This window comes from Myxine glutinosa, chromosome 2, assembly GCF_964187855.1.
Source record: "Myxine glutinosa chromosome 2, kmMyxGlut1.1, whole genome shotgun sequence".
NCBI classification, from domain to species: Eukaryota; Metazoa; Chordata; class Myxini; order Myxiniformes; family Myxinidae; genus Myxine; species Myxine glutinosa.
The window spans coordinates 61,797,939-61,824,094 of record NC_136262.1 but is presented as its reverse complement, the minus strand read 5'-3'; the positions used below and the strand labels follow the sequence as shown (position 1 = coordinate 61,824,094).

Below are 26,156 nucleotides of genomic sequence, written 5' to 3'. Positions count from 1 at the left end.
GACAAAGGCAGCTTAACTTGCTGATGTTTCACGAGCAACGGTGTCGAAGGTGATGTAGGCATGGAACTCCGAGAAAGAAATCAGCAAAGGACTGTCCTTCAACAGTGGGCAGAGGTGCATACTCTTCAGGATCGTGATATCCGTGCATCGATTTAAAGTGCAAGGCAAAGCAGGCCAGCAACTGAGATGAATTGACTGTAAATATCAACCTGGGGCACGAGCAGCCAGTTTAATAAAACAAACAGTCCTCTGAGCGCTCCATAGAGCGGGATACCATAGTCGGGTTGCAGTGCACAAACTGCTCATCACACCTGATACTGCACGTTTGTGAGCCCAGTGGTGCAAAGAGTGCAGGCAATGGACTACCTAGCAGAGGAGAAATGTGATATGGTCATATGAATCATCCTTCACCATGTTCTCGACAAAAGGCTGAGTGAACGAAAAATGTGGCGCCAATCTAAATTACTCTACAACCCTGAGTGATTGGTTCCACTATTGAAGGGTTCTGGTGGTTCTGTAATGTTGTGGGGTGCATTTTTCTGGCATGGTTTGGGTACAGTCATTCCCTTAGACGGCAAGGACAATGCCAATCGCTATTTAATTGTACTGAGTGATCATCTTCACCCCATGTTGCAGCATTTCTTTCCTGCCGGGAAGGGTATCTTCCAGGGTGACAATGGCCTCATACACAGAGCACGTGTGGTCAACCAATGGTTCGACGAGCACGACACCGATGTTATCCATATGTCATGGCCTTCTCAATCACCATATCTGAACCCAATCGTGCATTTATGGGATATTCTGGAACGACGCCTGAGACAGCATTTTTCACCTCCATCAAACAGTTTTTTCCTCCCTCAAAAATCCAGACGCTGGTGGACTCTGCCATGGCGCATATTGGCTGTGCTGGCTGCATGTCGTGGCCCAACGCCCTATTAAGTGACTTTACATTGGTGTTTCCATTTTTTGTCCACTACCTGTATGTTGTTGTGGGAATGGTGATAGGGGATAGAGTGTAAAATAGACGAGGTGTTCCATCAATAAATGATTAGCACAAGTGTGTGGTTACTGTGTTAAAACAATACAGCATGTGTCAAAGTATATTTAGGATGTTATAACCATGACCCTTTGCCACTGTAATGTGTCTAAAAGCTTCACCGCCCCCCCCCCCCCCACCCGTCCCCTTATTAAACCTTTAAATAGTTCCTTCTGTCACCTGTATGTGTGCTTTGTAAAGTGAACCATTTTCACAAGCTCAGCAAAACCCAAATCTGGCCCACCTCCCGAGGACAGCAAAGGTAACACCTCGAAACTGTGCACTAAGGTAAGAGCCATGCTCATGCTGACAACCACCGGACCCACCTGAAAACACTCATAACCCTGGGCGTGGAGAGAGGCTCCAAGAGGCCAGACGGGGAGCCAATGGGTGCATGGTTATGAGGCCAGGAAAGCCGTGAGGCGGGGCAGCGCAAGAAGTTCAGCGGAGATGGCCCAGGGCAGGAGTTCAGGAGTTAGATCAGAGAGAGTTCGTTCAGACAGTTGAGTGAGAGACGTCCCGCAGAGTCCGGCAAGTTTGACATGGCAGACAAACGAGGAAGGAACAAGCGTTTTCAAATAAGCGCATGTGTGCCAGGAGTTATGGAACCCAGACATGGGTAATGGGTAGCCAGATACGTATCTCCCTCCTGCCAAAGTCAATCGGTCTCTGTCTTCCTCCTCACCATCAGCCATGTCCATCCCATGCAAACATCGTGTGGGAACAAAATGTATTCATCTGTGTATCATGACCTATCTCTGTCTGAATCTTTGGGGTGTGACTGAGTAAGATATTGCGCAAGCCCTCACAGTTTGTGGGGGCGAAGGGATTTGATTGTATAGACACTTGTCACTACAACTGTGTGCCTTTCCTTGCTCTCTCTAACCCTATTTGCTTATTTTATTTAATAATAAGCCAGTTTCCCACCGCTGACATGTTGGCCCAGTGTACAGTGCATTCAGAAAGTATTCACACCCTTTCACATTTTTCACATTTTGTTATGTTGCAGCCTTATGCTGAAATCGTTTAAATTCATTTTTTCCTTCATCAATCTACACTCAATACCCCATAATGACAAAGAGCAAACAGGATTTTAGAAAGTTTTGCAAATTTATTAAAAAGAAAAAAACTGAAATATCACATTGACATAAGCATTCATACCCTTTGCTATGACACTTGAAATTTAGCTCAGGTGCCTCCCATTTCTCTTGATCATCTTTGAGATGTTTCCACACCTTGATTGGAGTCCACCTGTGGTAAATTCAATTGATTGGACATGATTTGGAAAGGCACACACCTGTCTATATAAGGTCTCACAACTGACAATGCATATCAGAGCAAAAACCAAGCCACGAGGTCCAAGGAACTGCCTGCAGAGCTCAGAGACAGGATTGTGTCGAGGCACAGATCTGGGGAAGCCTACAAAAAAATTTCTGCTGCATTGAAGGTTCCCAAGAGCACAATGGCCTCCATAATTCTTAAATGGAAGAAGTTGGGAACAACCAGGACTCTTTCTAGAGGTGGCCGCCTGGCCAAACTGAGCAATCGGGGGAGAAGGGCCTTGGTAATAGAGGTGACCAAGAACCCGATGGTCACTCTGGCTGAGCTCCAGATATCCTGTGTGGCGATGGGAGAAACCTCCAGAAGGACAACCATCCCTGCAACACTCCACCGATCTGGGCTTTATGGCCGAGAGGCCAGACGGAAGCCTCTCCTCAGTGAAAGACACATGAAAGCCTGCTAGGAGTTTGCAAAAAAGCACCTAAAGGACTCTCAGACTGTGTGAAACAAGATCCTGTGGATCCTTTCCCAGAGGAGAGGCTTCCGTCTGGCCTCTCTGCCATAAAGCCCAGATCGGTGGAGTGTTGCAGGGATGGTTGTCCTTCTGGAAGTTTCTCCCATCGCCACACCGGATATCTGGAGCTCAGCAAGAGTGACCATCGGGTTCTTGGTCACCTCTATTACCAAGGCCCTTCTCCCCCGATTGCTCAGTTTGGCCGGGCGGCCACCTCTAGAAAGAGTCCTGGTTGTTCCCAACTTCTTCCATTTAAGAATTATGGAGGCCATTGTGCTCTTGGGAACCTTCAATGCAGCAGAAATTTTTTTGTAGGCTTCCCCAGATCTGTGCCTCGACACAATCCTGTCTCTGAGCTCTGCAGGCAGTTCCTTGGACCTCATGGCTTGGTTTTTGCTCTGATATGCATTGTCAGTTGTGAGACCTTTTATAGACAGGTGTGTGCCTTTCCAAATCATGTCCAATCAATTGAATTTACCACAGGTGGACTCCAATCAAGGTGTGGAAACATCTCAAAGATGATCAAGAGAAATGGGAGGCACCTGGGCTAAATTTCAAGTGTCATAGCAAAGGGTCTGAATACTTATGTAAATGTGACATTTCAGTTTTTTCTTTTTAATAAATTCGCCAAACTTTCTAAAATCCTGTTTTCTCTTTGTCATTTTAGGGTATTGAGTGTAGATTGAAGAGGGGAAAAATGAATTTAAATGATTTCAGCATAAGGCTGCAACATAACGAAATGTGAAAAAAGCGAAGGGGTCTGAATACTTTCTGAATGCACTGTACGTACTGAAAACAATACACCCCCTAAAAGTCAGTCGTAAAGTATGTGACATTGTGCTTTTCCAAGGACACACAAGCTGAAGCAAAACAATCATTGACATTGTGCTTTTTCAAAATGTGGTTTAATGGTGAGAAACGAGGGCCGACTCGAGCACTTGTGACCACCATGTGATCATAACTGCATGGTCAACAGAAACGATCATAGAGGGGGTTCCATTGGATGCAATTTCACAGCAGAGAGAAAGAACAATTTGTGCCTAGCAAAGATATGCCAATAGGCAGTGGCTTTTGTCCATGTGCAGTTTTATCCAAGCCCACCCAAATCAATGTAAATTGCATCAATAATATAGCACACACAAGCTTTTAGGCACAAACAATGGAAATATGTGCTTGAACTGCTCTCATGTTATACCCAACTTGTGTGTAAGTGAAAGTTGTTGAGTGACAATAATATGCACAAAGAGCTGGTTGCAAGAAAATTGTAGATAGTGGCCTTCCAACTTATAGCAAATGATGAAGATTCAAAGAGTCTGTCTTGCATTTCCCTATTTATATAATAAAAAAATAAAATAAAATATCGCACCCGTGTCTGAAGGAGGTGGTTCAGTTTAGCATTCTTAATATGAAATAGGCAAAGCCTAGAAAGACAATTTTGTAGGCAAAGACAGAATTTTGTACTATTTTGTACATTGACACAGCACAGATGGACATCCACATTAAGCAAACTGCAACCAACATAAACGTCATTTTAGGGAGTCACAAAATACGTTTATCCCAACCTGTGCTCTCCCCACCAATTGCTCGAGGCCGTTTCACAGTCATTCGTGGTTATGGGGTGAGTAACCAACCACCGTTTAGAGGCCATTTTTCCCCGCAAAGCGGGGGGTGAGTGAAACAACATAATCACCTACAAGACAACGCTGAGGAACACAGTTATGATTTTGACGAAGGCCGATGCACCTTGCCTGAGCTTTGAGCCAATATGCTTACCTGAGCTCCCAGATCACTTCCACAAATATATTGTTGCTGATCTCCCGAAGCCCGTTCCACGTTACAAAGGGGGGATTAAACCCCTTTTTCCCCCTGGGTCTTCGTGTCCACGAGGCCGAATCGCCACTTCCGCAGCAAACGTGAAAAAGGGTATCGGGTCGACGCCGCACGTACCTTTCACCCACGCTACCACGAAAGCGGGGACCGGACCTCGCACAAGCCACGCTTAATCGAGTACGCCCGAGCGGTATGCGTATCACGTGACTCGTGCCGTTACTTTTATGGAACCCGATTCGAGCGGTTCTATTCGTACCATGCGAGGCCAATTAATGGAAGGGACGGAGACGGTCAAATAAGAGGAATAACACAATTTATTATTTATGTACAATGATTCGCAGAAGGAAAGGGGACACAGAGCAGAGGCTTAACCAATTTAACTTATCCCCAGACACAGGGCCCACTCACGCACACGGGGAGAAGAAGAGAAGAAGTTCGCGCGCCAAACGCGCTTTGCCGTCGGTCGCTCCGGGACAGCTCGCCCGGCGTGGCCCTCTGGCAGTCACGGCACGTATGCAGGAGAAGGCAGGCAGGAGGAAATCGTGCGCCACCAGGCTTCGAGCGATCCGCTCGCCCCGGCCTCGTCTGTTCAGCGGCACACCACGAGGTCCCTCGCTCCAAGCTCCAAAGCACTGAGCACCGCTCCAAGCACCACGCGTCCAACGCCCTAAAAGCACCACGCGGCCCAAAGCACTGCCAGCGATCTCCACACGAGGTCCACCGCGAGGAGAGACAGGAGAGACAGGAGAGAGAACAGCGTCTTGACGAGGAAAGCCACAGGGAGGAATGCGACTGCACCGCTAAGAGCCAAGTCCAAGTCCAAGTCCAAGTCCAAGTGAGCTGCTGCTCCGAGCCAAGCGCGTCCTTTTGATAACCTTCCCGGTGACGTCAATCTTGGCGCGCTCCCAAATCAGCGTCGCGTAGCTTTCCGCCATCCACCGAATCTTCCAGCGAGTTCCCTCCAATCAACAACCTCCTTCTTAGTTGCGTCTTCGCGCCTCCCGCACTGGTTGGCTGGAGGTTCGCGCCTACCGCGCTGACCAATCACAGGCCTCCTGGGCATGTTGCTATGCAAGTTCGTGATGCGACCGGCAGCAGCCATCATCGGCGGTTTCCTGTCCGTTTTCTTCCAAAGTCATTGTCGGGGAAGGGAATTTAATTACTGTGTGCAATAAAGGGACTATGTCGGTGACATAACCCTGGTGGGTGACATAACCCAGGTGACATAACCCAGGTGTAACCCTGGTGTTGGGCTAGCGGTGAGGGTGCCAGCTTAGGATCCTAGGATCCTGGGTTCGAATCCCGGTCGATCGCTGAATTAACGCCAGGGGGGTTGACTCAGCCTGTCATCCTTCCGAGGTCGGCTAATTGAGTACCAGTTCACTGGTAATTCCCTGCTTGTCGTTAAAGGCGGCAAAAAGGGTTGGCGTCAGGAAGGGCATCCGGCCGTAAAACATTGCTTCAAAAAGGGGACCAAAAAACAACAACAACCATGGTTCCCGAAAAAGGCCAACCCCCGCTTTGCGGGGGAAAATGGCCTCTAGAGGTGGTTATATTATAATAAAGGGCCTATCTAAGTGTTTACAGGTGTGCATTGCCACAAGGGACAAAGGTTTGATTACCAGGTGTGACACACAAGGGTTTATCTTCATCCCTACACTATCTAACACTCGAACATCCTGGTATGTTCACAGGTATACTCTTACCCGACAAACCGGACTACACATGGAACTTTTATTCCTCACACTTGTAAAACATACAAACATCTAATGCCTGTCAAGTTTAACATGTTTGAGTTTGGAGTCGTTTTTGATATCATGTAGCGTCGGGCACTCCTTTAAACACCTTTTAAATAATTTATAAAGTTGTTGACAGAAAGACAAGAAAATAAGTAATGTTAAAGCTTCCAAATGTTTCTCCTTCCAAACTTCCCCTTCAGAGTCTAGTCCTGTTAATACTAAATCAGGAAATCAAGGAAAGGGGGAGGGAGCGGTGTTTTTAGTATTCCTCATGGGTTTCAACATGAAGACACCATGCTCTCACAGATTGGCATTACATGGACACCCCGAGTAGAAGTAAAAGTTAAACTTTCAACCACGAAAAGCAACCAAGAAAACATCATTTGAAAGTCAGATATACAGTTGACTTTGTCCATCTTTCCAAAACCAAACAATGCAGGTTCAAGACACACATTAACACGAGGAAGATAAGGAGACACCAACATGCAAAGTTGTACTTTTTACATCAGAAGGAAACGGCTCATTTTGAAGATTGGACAAACGACCCTTGTACGTAACTTTACCAAAGTCCTGTTCTACCTGTGGAAGCAGAGGCACAATGAAGGGGAGGAGGCCGAGGGGTTCCAGCACAGCCCAACTCTCGATTGTAGTTTCGGCTACCCGCACATAGTGGGAGGACGGGGTTTTGCAGTTGTGTGTGTGTGTGTGTGTGTGTGTGTGTGTGTGTGTGTGTGTGTGTGTGTGTGTGCGCGCATGTGTCGTTGGTCATCTCCATTTGTGGGTTTCAGAAGGGGAAACGGGTCCTCCCATGGGTCAAAATATCCACCTTCGTTTTGATAAGGAATCATGATTAATGTATCGAGCTGTAAAGTTTTCTTGTTTTCTTCTGAGGGCTCTTTTGAGGATTGTCACTGAGCCTTGGCAGCGTGTGTGTGTGTGTATGTGTGTGTGTGTGTGTGTGTGTGTGTGTGTGTGTGTGTGTGTGTGTGTGTGTGTGTGTGTGTGTGTGTGTGTGTGTGTGTGTCGTTGGTTATCTCCATTTGTGGGTTTCAGAAGGGGAAACGGGTAATCCCATGGGTCAAAATATCCACCTTCGTTTTGATAAGGAATCATGATTCATGTATCGAGCTGTAAAGTTTTCTTGTTTTCTTCTGAGGGCTCTTTTGAGGATTGTCACTGAGCCTCGGCAGCGCGTGTGTGCATGCATGTGTCCAGGGCTTATTTTATTTTACCATTTCAGCTTTTGTCATCAAATTTTCAAGGAGAATATGCAGAACATCAATAGATTAACAAGAAAACGTCATGCGTAGCACGATACTTGCAAAATACGCCGTCCCCCAAAAGTTTACCATTGATACAGCAAATTGTCCATTTCATGAAGATTTAAATTTACAATCTTGATCAAAGCTCGGGTCAACAGGATGAAAAGTGACGATTTTTCAGATGAAAAATGATGATTTTGGAAGGTTGACCTTGAGTTGACCTTTGACCTTTTGACCTCAAAAATAGTTAGTTTCCCTATTTAGTGACTCAATGTGCAAATGCTGTTCAATTTTCAAGTGAATTCGATGAAAATAGAGGATTTTAGAAATTTGGCCTATGTTGACCTTTTGGCCTAAGTTGACTTCAAGAATACTTGGTGGTTGAATTCAGTGACCAGATATGCAAGTCCTCTTCAAATTTCAAGTCAATCGGATGAAAATGGAGGATTTTAGAAATTTAGCAAAGTTGGTGACCGTTGACCTGTTGACCTTTTGACCTATTGACCCCAAAAACAATAGGCTTCTGGCATTTGACCAACCCTACCACTTGGTGAAGTTTGGTGAAGATCGGTTGAAAATTGTGACCTGTAGGCCGGTGACAAACTAACAGTCACAAACACAACCGACCAATATACTTGAAAAATCTTCGATTTTGCAAGTAATAACCGCACTCTCGCCAAGACGCCTTCATTTTGTACTGTAATATTTTCTGTACCTCTACGACTTGGCAGGTAACCTGAGCCCCCACCTAAGGAATATTCTGGTTGAGCTCCTGTGTGGAAGCTTAGTTTGAGCAAAAAAAAAAAAAAAAAAAAAATTCCCATACTTTTCACTTCGATAAAACGCTAACAATTACACCTATTCATCATCATTCAATAGAGAACACTTTATACTATGATATGTCATACTGTGTTTTTTGTGAGAGTGGAACAAATTAATCCAGCCATCCATAAAGTTATCCTAATTAAAAATAACTACATTTATTGTGATTTCAAACACATTTGTTTTCATTAAATTTGTCCTTGTCACATGCCCAACCTGTCCACAAAGTTGTCCGAATTCGTCCACAACTTTTAGAGATATTGTGCTACATATTGTTTTTTGCCCTATTTCTCAATGGTGAAGAATCACTTAAAATCTACTCGGATCCAGATCCGGATCTTCGCCAAAATCTAATAATTTCGTCCTTGTCACACACCCCACCTCTCCACCAAATTTCGGCCGAATCCGTCCACGTCCAGCAGCAAATTCTTCGTAGACATAATGTTCTCTGAAAATGCGGCACACTCAATGTGGTGGTGGTTCGTGAGCAGCCACCCGGCCGCTGGTTGCATCATTTTTCTGTGGCCGCTTCTGCCGCTGATGCAATGCCTCTCTATAACGAGTTATCTGGTACTCATTTTGCCGACCTCTGAAGGATGACAGGCTGAGTCAACCCCACCTGGCGTTAATTCAACGGGATTCAAACTCATGATCTTAGGATCCCAAGCCCGCCACCCTAACCATTAAACCAACACCAGGTGGTATACTCAAAGTGAAGCACCATGACGGCAGTTTTTAGTCAGCTCGTGATCATCAAAAACCAGCTGTGATGGAAGACCTGTGAGGTTAATTGAACTCGTTAACCAACATTAACATTCCAATACTAAATTTACATTTTAGTGATTACCATTGAAATTATGTTATACACCGCCCAAGTAATCATAAACTACACATCAACTTCGTATATTCTCGTACGCCTTCACACATACAAGGACAAGATAAAACTCCGTTTCCTCAGGGCAGAGTTAGAGGGCAAGGGCGTTGCCGAAAGCGCTCACCTCACCGATAAAACACGCAAACAATCTAGCCAAGACCGGTCTGGAAAGTCCGCTGACTAGGCCCAAGTAATAAACGGGACCTCGCGAGCAATTCAAAAACACACAGACAGAGCCAATGGCCTCTCCCTCTACCGTGCCTGCTGTGCTCCACTTACCGTGCCCCACTCCGAGGTCCTCCGCAACTTCAACGCTCGCCGACACACAACCAATCGCCTCTCCCCGTGCTATGCCGTGCCGTGCCGTGTCGTGCCGTGCCGTGCTGTGCCGTGCCGTGTCGTGTCGTGCCGTGCCCCAATCCGAGGTCCTCCGCAACTTCAATGCTCGCCCACCCAGGTTAAAAGACGAGTTTCCAAAAGCATCGCTTCCGCATAGATCTGCTGACACTGTCATATGACTGCGCAAGGAGGAGCGATCCAGCGATCTCCGCAATGAGAGCCCACGTTCGGAGTGGACCACACCACACATCCGTTGAACTACTACAGCATGTTCAGTCAACACTGCCGTGTGTAACCCCGACCCGTATACGGTATAGTAGTCGAAAGGACCCTTTGAACAATAACATTTATTTTTCGCCATATCCATCGGGCTAAGGAAAGCATGACAGCTGCCACTCAAGGAAAATTATATGTTAGGCTGAGCACTATGTCTAACAGACGATGATCTCGACATTCAGAAATAAAATGAAAATTAGTTTAAAGGTCCCATTTTAATTTGGGTAAATGGAGGAAAATGGTGCGGTGTACTCAACACCAAATGACGTGCGGTGTACTCAACACTAAAAATGATGTGGTGTAGTCAACGTCAAAAATGGTGCGGTGTAGTCCAGTCTTACTCACTATACAGTATTTTGTCTGTATACCTTAAAGAGTTCATTATTTTTTTACTTAAGTCAACATTTGCAACATATTTTGCAGATTTGCGACTTAGGCGGTGTATTGACGACCGCTTTGTAATACACGTAGTGCTTGTTGTTGTTTTTTCTCCATTTTAATTAGCTCATTTGTAATAATTAATATATTGACACACGTTAAGATCGATTTAACATCGTTTATCAGAGAGATTGCTTTTTATGTCCATACAAAACTAACGATAAAACGAATCTTGGAGAAATAATTTTTCGAAAGATAGTATGAATAATGTATCAGCTATGAATGAATGCCGTATGAGTAAATAAATGAATGAATGAATGAGTGAGTGAGACTGAGTGAGCTAAAATCCTGGCCTAGTTTGGTTAGCGAAACGGGCGCGTTTGCCGTGTTCGGAAGTTAACCGGCGAAAGAAGCTTAGTTCAGTGTTAAGAAACCGGCAATGCAGGTTAAACATGACTTTGTCTCCCGAATCACAGCTGCAGAGCATTTTTGAGGATGTCGTGGTAAGTTTAGCGCTAACTTGCGAGCAACAGCTCTGCTGAATTGGCTCGGGAATGTTTATCGACCGGTAACGAAAAACTGGTGAAAGGGTGATGTAATGTTATAAGCTGAAATATCTTTGTCACGAGTTACCATTGACGTTCTATTCGATTACTAATTGGTGGAATAAACGCAAGACGTGATCATTAGATAGATATTGATTATGTACAAGGATCTTGGACGCAGGAGGAGGCCATTGACCCATTCCTGTATCCATCAAGACTGATTAGCTCAAGCTCTTGGGATTTCCAGGCATTCCCACGGTGTGTGTGAGATCATTACCAATCAGCTTGCTGTCGCTTGCCAAGCCACCCGTTCCGTATAAACGGTTTTGTTAGAGTGCTTGCAGCGCAGCACAGCTGCATTTCCAGAAAATGATGCAACCAGCAGCAACAGTCTGCATACGAAACTAGAACGGCATTCAGCAGACCGCATACCTCCGCCAGGATGAACATTGAACAGTTTACGTTTTATATCCCACTGATAGGCCGGATCTGGATTTGGACCTGACCCAAAATCGAATCAACTTGTTCTTGACATCGAACTAACTCATCCACCAAGTTTCGTCCTAATCCGTCTACAACCTTTTGAGATATCATGCCATATATCGTTTTTGGCCCCGTCACTCAATGGTGAAGAATCACCTAAAAGAAATTCCCTGATCTGGATCTGGATCTTAACCAAAATTGAATCAATTTTTCATTGTCTCACACACATCCTGTCCAACAAGTTTCGTCCGATTCGTCCACAACTTTTTGAGATATCTTGTTCACAAACAAACAATTATGGGTGAAAACACAACCTCCATTCACCTTTGGTGGCAGAGGTAACTAGAACGGCACTTAGTAGAGAGCATACCTCCACCTGGTTGGCCATATCACTCATTGGTGAAGAATCACTTGAATAATACTACTAGCTGGATCTGGATCCGGATCTTCACCAAAATTGAATCGATTCTTCCTTGTCACACACCCAACCAGTCCAACAAGTTCCGTCCAAATCCATCCATAACTTTTTGAGATATCCTGCTATGTATCGTTTTTGGCCCTATGTCCCAATGGTGAAGAATCACTTAAAAAATTATATTATCCGGATCCGAATCTAGATCTTCACCAAAATCTAATCATTTCATCAGTCACATACAGTACCTCTCTGCCAAATTTCGTCCGACTCCGTCCACAACATTTTGAGATATTTTTTTCACAAGCAGACAGACAGGGGTGAAAACATAACCTCCATCCACCTTTGGTGGTGGAGGTAACAAGTTAGGGCAAGAACTTGTAATTTCAGCAGAGTACTGGCACGCACTAGTTTACTGTGAAGGACCGTAGGATCTTTCACATACACTATTGTATCAGCGACAGCCGCACCCACAAAAAATGATGCAGCCAAGCAGTCACAGGCCTGCAAACAAAGCACCACCACGCTGGCTGGCATCCTGAACGAATTACAAATTCCAGCCTAAATCACTTTTAGTCGAACGTCAGGCATGGCCAGCCGGTTTGCGAAAGACTTGAGCCAAAAACTTTCCCCGGCCAACCCCACAACAAGGTGGGAAGAATTGTAGCAGTTCAAGTACTAGTAGTGACACACGTAGTAGTTGCAACGTTTGATAATTATTTAAATAATAGCAAAAAACTTTTTTCCTGAATACTGTACTCTGCTTTTATTTTTGCAATGTTTGTCGGAAAACGGTTTGTCCTTGGGAAATTCCACAAATAGCATTTTTGTTTTTCAGAAAAAGTAATGTTCTGGACATTGGTCATGTTCTTGCGTCTTGCATTCGGAGACGTTAGGGTAGTTCAAACCTAATGAATGTTGTTATTCATTTTCAGAAGACGGACATTATTGAAGAAGCTTTTGATGGGTAAGCTTATTTGATTTGATAATTTTTTTTGAAGAAGGAAATGATGAAATTGGAATTTTCCAATTATTGCCTGAGTGTGCAGTTCTGTCCGGGGTCACTGTTTTATTGTTTTTTGGTTAAACTTGCATAGACTTGCTTTTGGTAAAATTACACTTTATCAATTAATCCCTTTTACTACTTCAAAATCTACAAAAATCTACTTCACTAATCTAATTTTGTTTTTTTACTATATGGTCTAGGCTTGTGGAAGAGCTATGGCACAGAATAAATCAGGACACAACATAACAAAGGAAAATTCCAACAGCAGGGTAGAAGGAGAAAATAGACTGATATGGGCAAACAAGGGATGCAGGTAACAATGAGGGGTAAGGGAGAACGCAAAGGGTGGATAAAATGGATACATAAGCAAAAAATTTGGGAGGGGTGGGGTGGTTTAACAGGTGTAGAAAAGATCATGATTTTGGAATGGGGGAAGACTTGAGATGGTGGAGAACAGCTGTCTTGAAGAGCTGGAGGGAAAAATGAGATTGAAGAGAGTATGGAAGATGGTTCCACAGGCAGGAAAAAAGAGGAATAAATGAGTGTAGGTGAGCAGTGGTTCTGGATTTAGGCAGCTTTACTAGGAGGGGGTTGCTGCTGGACCGCGTGCGTCCTGCATATACCTGAGGGGGCCAAAGCACGGAGAGGGCAGAGGGTACAAGTCTTGACAAGGTGCCACCAGGTTTTAAATGAGGGAGACAAGTTTGAAAGCTCATTCTTGAGATTGGACAGTTGTTGTTTTCTGGTCTCCTTGGAGTAGACGCACTCGTTACGAGCTTTGTGGAATGTTGTCTTTAGTTGAATTTGCCTTCCAGGAGAAGAATGCAAGTTGTTTTAAAGCAACTTCCTCACCACATGATTCAGAGTACCAAGAACGGGAGGATTGGTACGGTAATTGCAGAGATGGGATGAATCTGTGCATAAGAGAGAGCTTCTGTGGAAGAATTCCCAGGCTGAATTAATATCAGCGGTGGTAGATATAGGAGACCTGTCCTGATGCATAAAAAACAAAGAAAAAAAAACCCATTAATTTTTTAACTGCGGATACGCGAAGTGCTAATGTAGAAGAAGGTCACATGTTATGAACCGCAAATACACAGGGTCTGCAAATTTTGGGACTGCGGATGTTGAGGTCCGACTGTACTGTTCACAATCAGACAAAATGACACACAGGGTTTAAAACATAACCTCCCACCTTTGGCAGAGGTAACCAGTGGCTATACCCATCACGGACAGGTGATGTGATGGTATGGAATTTGATGTCACAGAATTTGAAACAGCAGCAACAAGAACGGCACTCGGTGGAGAACATACCTCTGCCAGGATGAGCAGTTTATGTTTGTACCCAACTGATAGGCCGGATCTGCATCCAGACCTGAACCAAAATCTAATCGGATTGTTCTTGTCGCTTAATCAACTCATCCACCAAGTTTTGTCATAAACTGTCCACAATGTTTTAAAATATGCTATACAGTACATATATCGTTTTTTTTTTTACCCTACCTCTCAAAGGTGAAGCATCACTTAAAATATTCTAGTATCCAGATCTTCACCAAAATCGAATCGATTCTTCATTGCCACACACCGAACCTGTCCACCGAGTTTTGTCCAAATATGTCCATAACTGTTTTGAGATATCCTGCTCAGTCAGACAGACAGACACACAGCGGTGAAAACATAACATCTGTCCACCTTCGGAGGCGGAGATAACACCCTATGACGGAATGGTGCCGAAAGTGCCGTCCACTTAATTCCTGACAACGATGGGTGATGCGATTTGATAGAATAGGGCAGCCATACAGCAGCAGCAACAGCACAACAGCAGCAGCAATCTCGTGACGGTTCGGCTTAAAGTGCCACCCGCCAGAATGTTGTGACATCGTCCAGCAAGGCGGACGCTTTGAGGAAAGTTATAAGTCGCAAGTGTATATGCCATGAGCAGAATTGTTGGACATTGTTAATTTTGCTTACGACGTTTGGTGATGATGCACAAAGCGGTGAGAGGAGATATGAAACATATGTCCTTTTGTATATGTAGAGACATTCACTGTCCTTTTGTATATGTTGGTGTAAGTTAGCTGGTATCTTCAATGAAGTTCCTCGAAATCATAACAAAGCATATGTTTGAACACGTAAAGCCACCTTGTCATTCCTGCATTGTCCAGTGTTCTCCATGACATCATGTAGAACGGCAGCTCTCCATTTCTATCTTGTTAACTTTGAAATGTATCTGTCATTCTCTTAAAAACACATACGTGTAATGCTACTGCACATATACTGTCATAGCAGGATGCGGGGCTGGCAGGATGGCCCAAAGGTGCGCACACTCGCCTCTAAGCTGTATAACCTCAGTCTGAATCCTGACCCAGCTATAACCTATCATCCCAGAGTTTCACAGGCAGGGTGATTCATCAATTTGTGTGCCATCCCTGGGAATGGCCAAATGGGCATCTCATCTGCCAGCATTAGTTGGTGGACATTAAAGAACCCACCGTGTTCTTCGCAAAGTGTAGGCGAGCTATCGCTGGCAGCTTGAACAATTCACAAATGCCTGTTCTAACCTACAGGTGGCACTGCATCAGTGGCATAGCCGCATGCTCCCAGCATTGATGGGCTGAGGTCTCACATGGAATGATGAGCAGCATCTGCATCCTCTCTACATTATTATATTGCACTTCGTTTTGTGCCCTTTTGATGTGAAATGTAAATGAACATTACACTTTGTTTTTGCTTCTTGAAGCATTTTCAAGGTCACAGAAGAAGATGAGAAAACGAAACTCATCACCTGTTTGGGAACTTTCAAGACGTTTTGGAATTCCTTGCAACAGGTATTTGTTGTTTCGTATGAACAATGCTTTATGATCACCCAGAATAAACTGTTTTGTATACTTTTTGGATTTGAGAATGTTGTGTCAAAATATAGCATTTATTAATTTTTTTAAATAATTTTTATTTTATTTACTTTCACCTAAGACTCATGGTGGAGCTCGTAAATAAATCACATGCAAGACAAAGACTTCAGTAGATGTCATGTGTTCTGCATGTAAATTAAAAGGATATTAATAGTTGACAATGGACAAATACATCGAGTACTCTACATGGGATTTGAACCTGAGTTCTCATGTTCTTGAGCATTCGGTTCAGATGAGAACACAAAATAAGCCAAGCCAAAACATACTTGATATACTTGCACTCATGATGATAGGGTGAAAGGACAATGTTGCTTGAACACTCGATATGCACTGTTAATATGAGCTGCAGTGTTTGCTTTTGCCAAATTGTCCTGAGTTTGGTGTGTATTGCAGGAGGCCCACGAGCAATGTATGCGCTGGGTTATAGGCTACATCCACACACAACACAGCCCGAAGCGTATCTCGTTCCTGTATGACTGCCTCGCGATGGCTGTGGAGACATCGCTGCTCCCACCCAGGTGATTGTGTAAACTGTACATTTTATGCCTGATCTTGGTGCTTTGCTATTGACCTTCTCATTACTGGTCGAATGTCCCCCAGACTCGTCTGTGAACACGCAATAGCCTCAGACCATCTTGAGCATGAGAAGGCACAGTTGTGGGCTCTTACCTTCAAGTTTGTGCACAGGATGATAGGCGGTGTCGATTACAAGGTGAGTCAGTGATTGAATGTGTCAATTTGATAGTTGGCGTTGGGTGGGGGGTTACCACAAGATCATCTCTATTTTGTGCAAAAATATGATGATTCATTGTCGTATTAATGGAACATGCGATAAATAGCCCCGAGTAGGCTGACATCTCTTGATTGAGTAGAAGGGCTGTATTGGGTTTCAGAGCAATCGGTTAGCAAATAAGGGATGAGTAGGGATCTGATGTTTGAGGGGGTAACCTTCCCCCCCCCCCCCCCCCCCAAGGAGTCCGCATGATCCGAAAATAAAAAAATGGAATCCCGAACGATTGTGCGTGTTACTGTCTTGCATTCATGTAACAAGTTTCAGAACAATCAGATTGGTGATTAGTGATTAGTAGCAAAATTACATAACATACATACATACATACAGGATGTTCCAAAAAGACCCGAACAACTCTGGTTGTTCATATATTTAGAACCACAAATGATACAACGATACTCTTTGGTTTATATGATACAGAAACTTAAAGTTTTGTGCACACCATCAATACACTTCAATGAGACCTCTGTTTGTCATGCACAGGACATCAAGGTGGTACACGAGTTCTAGCCGCGTTCGGCTCAGAATGCTTGCGTCCTCTAGTGCTCATGCAGCTGTGATCTTAAGACAAAGATCCTGCAGGTTTGCTTGCACCTTGGTGTTGTAGACAACATCTTTGACAATCCCCCACAGAAAAAAATCAAGGGGGTTATGTTTGGTGATCGTGGGGGCCAGGTGGACGGTCTGTCTCGGCCAATCCAGCAACCTGGAAAATTCTCATTCAGGACGGCTCAAACAACTAAGGCCCAATGAGGGGAGCTCCATGTTGTTGAAAAATTATATTGGGTTGTAGGTCTTCAATATGTGGGAATGCGAATCCTTCCAACATGTTCATGTAAATTGTTGAGGTCACTGTATCCTCCGCAAAGAAAAAAGGACCCACCAAGTGGTCATAGAGAAGGCAACACCACACAATGACCTTTGGACTGTCGCATATGTGTTCAATGACCATGTGGGGGGTTTTCAGAGCCCCAGGTCCTCACGTTGTGCTGGTGGACCTTCCGCAATACATGAAAGCAAGTTTCGTTTGTGAACATCACATGACCTTTTTCAGGTGATCTTCGTCATCCTCTATGTGACTGAGCATTTCCAAGGCTTTGCGTTTGGGTCTATCATTTGGTTTGAGTTCCTGCAGAATCTGCACCTTATCGGCACAAATCTTCAGTCTTTTATGCAAAATCCTGTGTACAGTGGTGGTTGGTGGTCCCAGTTCTCTGGATGCATGTCGGATTGATTTTCTGAGACTTTGTTGAAATGATTGACACACTCGTTCAACGTCTGCTGCACTTGTGCTTGGTCGACCGGTATTTTCGTGTTTCTGACAACTTACAGTCTCCTTGAACCTATTGTACCACTCTCTGATAGTAGTCTGCAATGATGGTTTCCTTCCATACATTCTACAGAAATTACACTGAACTTGCATGTCAGATTTCGCCTCGATGAACAAACAATTCGACGCACTGAGTTTTCTCCTGTGGAGTCGCCATTGGCTTTTTCATAAAACCACCAGATCTGAAAATAAGGAAAATTTTGAGTTTCTGTATCATATCAAACAAAGGGTATCATTGTATCATTTGTGGTACAAAATATAGAGGATGACGAAGATTACCTGAAAAAGGTCATGTGATGTTCACAAACGAAACTTGCTTTCATGTATTGCGGAAGGTCCACCAGCACAACGTGAGGACCTGGGGCTCTGAAAACCCCCCACATAACCAAAGTTTTCCGGGTCTTTTTGGAACACCCTGTACATACATACATATATACATGTATACAAACATACATACATATGTATGCCATAGCTCCATTCTATTTGTAAATACAATCATATCATTCAGTCTAAAGCCCACAAATCATCTCTTTCCACAATATATCACTGCTGGCAATTTCTCCATTGAGAAGGATGTTGAATGAAATGAAATGTTGTATTGACATTCACTTTGATGAAAAAAATAAACAAGCTCGAACAGCACTTGGTAGAGGGCATACCTCCACCAGGCCGAAGAGTTTATGTTTTGTATCCCACTGATAGGCCGGATCTGAACCAAAATCAAATTGGCTTGTTCTTGTCAGCTACGCAACTCATCCACCAAGTTTTGACATAATCCGTCTTCAACTTTTTTGAAATATTGTGCTATGTATCGTTTTTTAAAATCCCATCTCTCAATGGTGCAGAATCACTTAGCAATTATTTAAAAAATATTCTATCCGGATATTCACCAAAATAGAATAAATTCGTCACACACGCAACGTGTCCACCAAGTTTCGTCCAAATCCGTCCATAACTTTTTGCTATATCCTGCTCCCAGCCAAACAGACAGACAGGGGAAAAACATAACCTCTGTCCACCTTGTCTTTGGTGGTGGAGGTAACAAAAAACAACGAATAAGTCATGCTGCTTTGAATATGCCAACTTGTTCTGTTTTTTTAAGGGTGTTCGTGATCTACTGAAGATGATCCTTGACAAGATCCAGTGTGTTCCCACTACTGTGAGCGCGTCAGTTGTCCAGCAGCTCCAAACAGCGAGAGAGGTGAGTTTTGAGGTCTGGGCTGCACAAAGAAGCGTTGAGGATGGGTAGTCAATCTGTATTCATGGCGGGCGTTTCTCCAGGTCATTGCCTACATACTTGACCGAAACGCTTGCCTACTGCCGGCCTACTTTGCTGTGAATGAGATCCGAAAGCTCTATCCAGAAGGAAAGCTGGGCCACTGGGTGAGAATACTTGTTTGTCTTCTACTTTGGCTTCAGTTTTGTTCTGTTCAGACGAGTTAATTTTTCTGCTGAATATGTTTATATCAAGATCGCATAAGCTTGTTACTCAGGTTACTGCAATGAAGCTGCTTTTCTATGAATTTTGAAAGTTTTATTCATTTACTTCTTTCTTATGGGGATTGTAAAACAAAAAAAAGAATTTTTTTTCAAAGACATACATGTGAAGTATTTTTGGTGGTATCACTATCTGTGATTCACTTTGAGTTTGATGATGAGTCACATGATCGACTTTACCCACCTCTCTCTCTCTCTCTCTCTCTCTTTCTCTCTCTCTCTCTCTCTCTCTCTCTCCCTTCTCCCCATCCTCTTTTTCCATGTCTTTCTTTCTCTCTATATCTATCTATTCATACATCTCCCCCCCCCCCCCATCTTCTCTCTATCCCCCACCCTCTTCCTATAGCTAACTCACCCCCTCCATAACCCCCCTCTCTCACTAGTTCCCCCCTTCCTCTTTCCCTTCACCCCTTTTTCACCACCCATCTCTTTCTTTTTCCCCACTTCTCTTCCCCCCTCCCCCCCCCCTCTCTCTCTCTCTCTCTCTCTCTCTCTCTTTTCGCTCTCTCTCTCTCCCTCTCTATCCCGTCCCTCTCTCTCCCCCCTACCCCCTCTCCCTCTCTCTCTCCTTTTCTCCCTCCTTCTCCCCCTCTCTCTCTCTCTCTCTCTCTCTCTCTCTCCCTCTCTTCTCCCTTTACCTCCTTTCACCCTATTTCCCCCCATCCATATTCCCCCACCCCCTCTTTCTTTTCCCCCTGTGTTGTCCCTCCTCTCTCTTTTCCTCCTGTCTTTTCCCTCCCTTTTCTCTATCTAATCTTTCCCTCCCCCCTCCTTCCATTCCTTTTCTCAATTAAAATTGTCAATTTAGCCCCTCAACCTTCCCTCGTGCATATATTATGATTCCATTACATTTCACACAATAGTGTAATTTGCTAATCATTACAGTTTGTGCAGTTTTTGATTCACTTTATATGTTTAATGGAAGGATACTTTTACTCCACTGTCTCTATTTATTTCTGTTGACTGGCTCTTTGCAACTTTCTCCAGTAGAACTCCACGGAAACCCTCCAACAAGCCGAATGCTTATAATGTCCCCTTTCTCCAACCTTCCTCCCCACCCCCAAGTCCACACTAAAAAACAACACCATTTTTGCAGGATTTTCTTCTCGCTTACAAGACAAAGTCATACAAATGGAGCTTTTTACCTGATATATACGAAGTAGTTGCAAAGCTACAATCACACAAATAATTATGCCAGCAATTCAACTAAAGATGGGTGAAAGTGTCATGTGGTATTCCTGCACATGACGTCAGGATAAAAACTATGTGGTGTTTAAATGTGTCAGGGTTTAGGGTGGAGGGGAAATGAGTGTGAGGGAAATGCAGAGGAGGGAGGTGGAGTGCAAGTTAAAAGTTCCTGTAAGTCGCAGCGCTTCATAGTGAAGTCACTAAGTTATATCTTGACCATGAAGCCATGCGACTCACAGGAACACCTGAGTGTGTTGTTGTAAAAAAAAATTATTCAGTTAATGCTGATATTAAAAATTCAATTTTATCACTGAAAGTTTGCTTATATACAGTGCCTTCAGAAAGTATTCACACCCCTTGACTTTTTCACATTTTGTTGTTACAGCCTGAATTGAAAATGGATCAATGGATTAAATTGAGATTTTTTGTCACCGATCTACAAAAAACACCCCATAATGACAAAAAGAAAACATGTTTTTAGAAATGTTTACAAATTTATTGAAAACAAGGAATAGTATAAAACAAGGAATAGAAAACAAGGGGAAAGCTATCATAGGATCTACCACTCTCTCTCTCTCTCCCCCACTCCCTTTTCTCCCCCTCCCCCACTCCCTTCTCTCCCTCACTCCCCTCTCCTCCACCAATCCCCCCCTCCCTTGTCTCCTCTCTCTTCCCCATTCATTTTCACGTGCATTTGAACGTAATACATAACCATGCTCATGGTTTTTTCCACCAAGTAAATCGATCATTACCTTTCCAATGGTAGATAATTGAGTGAAGGTACAGGGTTGGAGTTCAAAACCGCAAACATACGTTTTTGGGAGTGAAATACATTGCCAGTGAAAGAAGAAGAGGCTGTAGTGTGCGGACATACAGTCATCGCCAAAAATATTGGCACCGAGCAATTTTTTCAAAAATTCTCCAAAAATAAGTTGAATTGACAAAAGCATTTGGTCTCCACAATTCTTCATTTCACTGTTAATATTACAGAACCTTTGTTTTTGATTCAGAACTTAATATATCCTTTTAAATCAGAAAATAAAAAGAAATGGTATTGACAAAATTATTGACACCTTAGACTTAATATTTGGTAGCACAGCCTATGGACAAAATAACTGCAGCCAAGCGCATCATATAGCCATGAATGAGCTTCCTACACCTTTCTACTGGCAGTTCGGCCCACTCTTGTGCAAACTGCTCCAGTTCTCCCAGATTTGAAGGGTGCCTTCTCCCAACTGCTGTTTTCAGATCTCCCCTCAGGTGTTCAATGGGATTTAGATCTGGACTCATTGCAGGCTACTTCAGAACAGTTCAGCGTTTTGTCTTCAACCATTCCTGGGTGCTTTTTGAAGTGTGTGTGGGGTCATTTTCCTACTGCAAGACCCATGACCTTCGACGGAGACCCAGCTTTCTGACACTAGGTTCAACATTGCGCTCCAAAATGCCTTGGCAATCTCCTGATTGTGGCAACCACATACATACAACATACAGTCACGTGAAAAAGTAAGTACACCCCATGTAAAGTTTTAACTTTTTCAACATATTTCAACATACAGCTATTTGATCTTAATTTCAACAATATTGACAGATAAAGGTGATATAATATAACAAATATCATGAAACATTTACATTTTGTAGTCCATTGTATAATTTAAATAAACATAAATGCAAATTTCGCATGTGGAAAAAGTAAGTACACCCGTACATTTATCACTACTTCAAATACCTAAAATTAGAATCAGGTGCACCAGCTCAGGTGCAAATGATTAGAACATCGTCAGAGAGGATCTTGGAGGAACCTGTCTTATTTAAACCTCAGACATTTAGTTTGGTTTGCTCTTTGTTGTTGAAGTATGCGGCATCACCATGCCTAGATCAAAAGAGCTCTCTGAGGCCTTCAGAAAGAAGGTTATAGATGCCTCCGAGTCTGGGAAGGGATTTAAAAAGATCTCCAAACAATTTGAAATCAATCATTCGACTGTCCAGAGATCATCTACAAGTGGAGAAGATTCCAAACAACTGCCAACTTGTTCAGGCCAGGCCACCCCAGCAAGATCAGCCCGAGAGCAGACCGCAAGATGCTGAAAGAATTCTCTTGAGAACCCCAGAATGTCATCAACGGGGACCTACAGGTAGCCCTTGCCACTGTTGATGTCAAAGTGCACGAGTCTACCATGAGAAAGAGGCTGCACAAATTTGATCTCCATAGGAGGAGTGCCAGGAGGAAACCTTTGCTGTCCAGAAAGAACATCAGGGCAAGACTAAAGTTTGCCAATGAACACCTAGGCAAAGACCAGCACTTCTGGAACAATGTGCTCTGGACAGATGAGTCAAAGGTAGAGCTATTTGGCCACAGTACCAGAAGACATTTTTGGCGAAAACCAAAGACAGCATTTGACCACAATAACCTGATACCAACTGTAAAACATGGTGGTGGAAATATTATGGTTTGGGGCAGCTTTGCTGCATCAGGGCCTGGGCAGCTCACCATCATAGAATCCACTATGAATTATTCATTGCACCAGAGGGTGCTTGAGGATAATGTGAGGCCATTTGTCGGAAAGTTGAAGCTCAACCGAAGGTGGACCTTGCAACATGACAATGACCCTAAACATACCAGTAAATCCACCAAGGAATGGCTGAAAAAAAAAGAAATGGAGGGTTCTGGAATGGCCAAGTCAAAGCCCGGATCTTAATCCCATCGAGATGTTGTGGGGGGATTTGAAACGAGCTGTGCATGCAAGAAACCCCTCAAACATCGCACAGCTGAAAGAATTCTGCATGGAGGAGTGGGCAAAAATTTCTCTCAGTCGATGTCAGAGACTGGTAGATAGTTATAAGAGACGCCTACTTGAGGTTGTTTCTGCCAAAGGGGGCAAATACCACCTATTAGAGCCAAGGGTGTACTTACTTTTTCCACATGTGAAATTTGCATTTATGTTTATTTAAATTATTCAATGGACTACAAAATGTAAATGTTTCATGATATTTGTTATATTATATCACCTTTATCTCTCAATATTGTTGAAATGAAGATCAAATAGCTGTATGTTGAAATGTGTTGAAAAAGTCAAAACTTTACATGGGGTGTACTTACTTTTTCACATGACTGTATGTGGTTGTGCAGGGAATTAAAGCTCATATGCAAATGCAGAAAAGGAATTGCCGATATATCCTCTACACCTCACCTCAAATGGCTGACATGAAACTCGCCAACCCTTCTCCCGACACTCTGCATCCAGCTCACTGTACTTTCCTCTCTTCCTCTCGTGCACCTCCTCCATATTCTCTTCCCAAGGTACAGACAATTCCCCTAAGATGACCTGTCTTGTTGCACCTGACCAGATGACAATGTCAGGCTGCAACCTTGTCACACAGATCTCCTCTGGGAATACCAATTGTGGCTTTAGGTCTGCCACCACCTGCCAATCACAAGCAGCTGACAACCCTCTTGCTTTCCACCTCCTCCTCTTTCCACCTCTTACCACTTGGCCTTCTTTGACAAACAACACCTCTCCCCCATCGGTCTCCTTCTCCATTCTTCTCTCTTGATCTCAGCACCTCTTGTTGCACCATCTGCACTACCACCGCCAGCACCTGATCATGCCGCCACTTGTATCTTCCTGCTGCCAATGCTACTGAGCATGCACTCATTGCATGCTGCTCTGTTCCCAAACCTCCACACAAAGTACATCTCTCCTCCTGGAACAACCCCCACAATCCCAAGTTTACTGGTGACGGAAGCACATCATACGTTGCCTGCAACAGGAAACTCAACAATATTGGCTCCATCCTCCAAATCTCTTGCCACTTCAATGTCCTCACCCGCACACCTTTCCACCTAGTCCAAGCACCTTGCTGTGCCTGTCCGACTGCTTTCACATATCTCCCCTCCCCCTCCTTTCTTCTCACCTCCCTCTCAACCATTTTCCTCCTCTCTTTTACACATGCCTTTCCCCATCGCTCATCCAACCCAAGCCATGCTTCCCGTGCTGTACCATCCCCACGACCTCCTCCTGTTGCAACCGCTCCATCTCATCCACCTCTGCTCTTGCATCCCACTTCCGACTTGCCTTATTCTCTGGGAGAGCATTCTTTACCACTGAATCACCCGAATTCCGCAACATCATGAACTCCCGCACCCTCACCACCTTAAACTCCTCGGTTAATGATGTCAAGGGAAACCGGAGTTTTCCACCCTGACAATGAAAGGCAATGTTCGTCAAACAGCATGACACTCCCAGCCACCTCCTCACAAACCTGCTCACCACAACCTCCATCCTCTCTGCATGCCCAAGCGCAATATCATACATCATCAATGGCCACAATACTACGTACTTACTTTGGGTACATACTTACTTTTCCACGTGCGAAATTTGCATTTATGTTTAATAACTCAACTGGACTACCATCCAGTCGAGTTCATCACATACTGAACCCTCCGGCGTCCGTCGTCTGTCGTCAGTTAACTTTTAGACGTTAACACTCCAGCGTCCACAAATGTCAACCGATTCTGATCAAACTTGACAGGCACCATCCTTACCCCAAGGACCAGGTTGATTTTACATTTCAGCCCGATCCGTTGAAAAATAGCGGACTTAGGTGACCATTTTGGTTTTGGTCATGAAAACGACGTTAACACTCAAGCGTCCACAAATATTAACAGATTTTGATCAAACTTAGAATGTTTAACCCTTACCACACAAGGTAGGTTGCTATTGCATTCCAACCCGATCCATCACAAAATGGCCGCCATATTGTTTTCAGCTCCGAAACGACGTTAAGACTTTAATGTCCACAAATATTTATGGATTTTGATCAAACTTGGTGTGTGAGACTCTTACCACGGATACAAGGACCTTAAAATTATTACACAAGGTTGTTGGCTTTTCATTTAAGTCAAATCTAGTCCAGACAACTGACCTACTTTAAAGTTGTCCAGTCAGTTCAGTTGAGTTCTGCTTCCCTGGAAGCTCTAGTTTAAATTACCAGGGCATGCTCGTACTATATATATATCTAAAATTATATCCCCCCCCTCTATTTACATGAAATGGTTTGGTCCATTCGCAAAGCCAAAGCGAACGGCCTGCGAGTACGGTGACAATCCCCCCCCTCTATTTACATGAAATGGTTTGGTCCATGAAATGGTTTGGTCCATTCGCAAAGCCAAAGCGAACGGCTTGCGAGTACGGTGACAATCCCCCCCCCTCTATTTACATGAAATGGTTTGGTCCAATTCGCAAAGCCAAAGCGAACGGCTTGCGGAGTTTGGTAAAGAAATCGCCATAGCTCGGTAACTACTTGTCCGATTAATATGAAACCTTGAAAAGGCACATCCTCGGGTCCCCAGCAATATACCTGGCAAGTTTAAAGTATATCGGACCCGTGGTTGTTGAGAAACAGCGGTCACAGACACACAGACAAACACACACACACACAGAGATTACTGGAATTATAGATAGATACAATGGACTACAAAATGTAAATGTTTCATGATATTTGTTATATTATTTCACCTTTATCTATCAATATTGTTGAAATGAAGATCAAATAGCTGTATGTTTAAATATGTTGAAAAAGTCAAAACTTTACATGGGGTGTACTTACTTTTTCACGTGACTGTATATGTATATGTATGTATA

At 43.8% G+C, this 26,156-nt stretch overlaps 2 protein-coding genes across 6 annotated transcripts in view; one reads left to right on the top strand and one right to left on the bottom strand.

Moving 5' to 3' along the window:
• STX12 (syntaxin 12) overlaps positions 1-10,005 on the bottom strand; it is a 47,049-nt gene extending 37,044 nt beyond the window's left edge. The window contains exon 1 of the mRNA XM_068108084.2: positions 9,638-10,005. The gene's annotated coding sequence lies outside the window, so the exon portion shown is untranslated. The remainder of the gene's footprint in view (positions 1-9,637) is intronic.
• A 645-nt stretch (positions 10,006-10,650) lies between these two features.
• The window catches only part of MED23 (mediator complex subunit 23), a 72,239-nt gene continuing 56,733 nt past the window's right edge, over positions 10,651-26,156 (top strand). For 3 of the 5 annotated variants that reach the window (XM_068108087.2, XM_078773352.1, XM_068108088.2), the window contains exons 1-7: positions 10,651-10,854; positions 12,727-12,758; positions 15,538-15,625; positions 16,103-16,227; positions 16,310-16,421; positions 18,932-19,030; positions 19,111-19,212. In XM_068108087.2, coding sequence (XP_067964188.1) covers positions 10,804-10,854; positions 12,727-12,758; positions 15,538-15,625; positions 16,103-16,227; positions 16,310-16,421; positions 18,932-19,030; positions 19,111-19,212 — 609 coding nt within the window. In that variant the 5' untranslated portion in view covers positions 10,651-10,803. The remainder of the gene's footprint in view (positions 10,855-12,726; positions 12,759-15,537; positions 15,626-16,102; positions 16,228-16,309; positions 16,422-18,931; positions 19,031-19,110; positions 19,213-26,156) is intronic. The other 2 variants (XM_078773353.1, XM_078773355.1) reach the window with 1 other exon arrangement.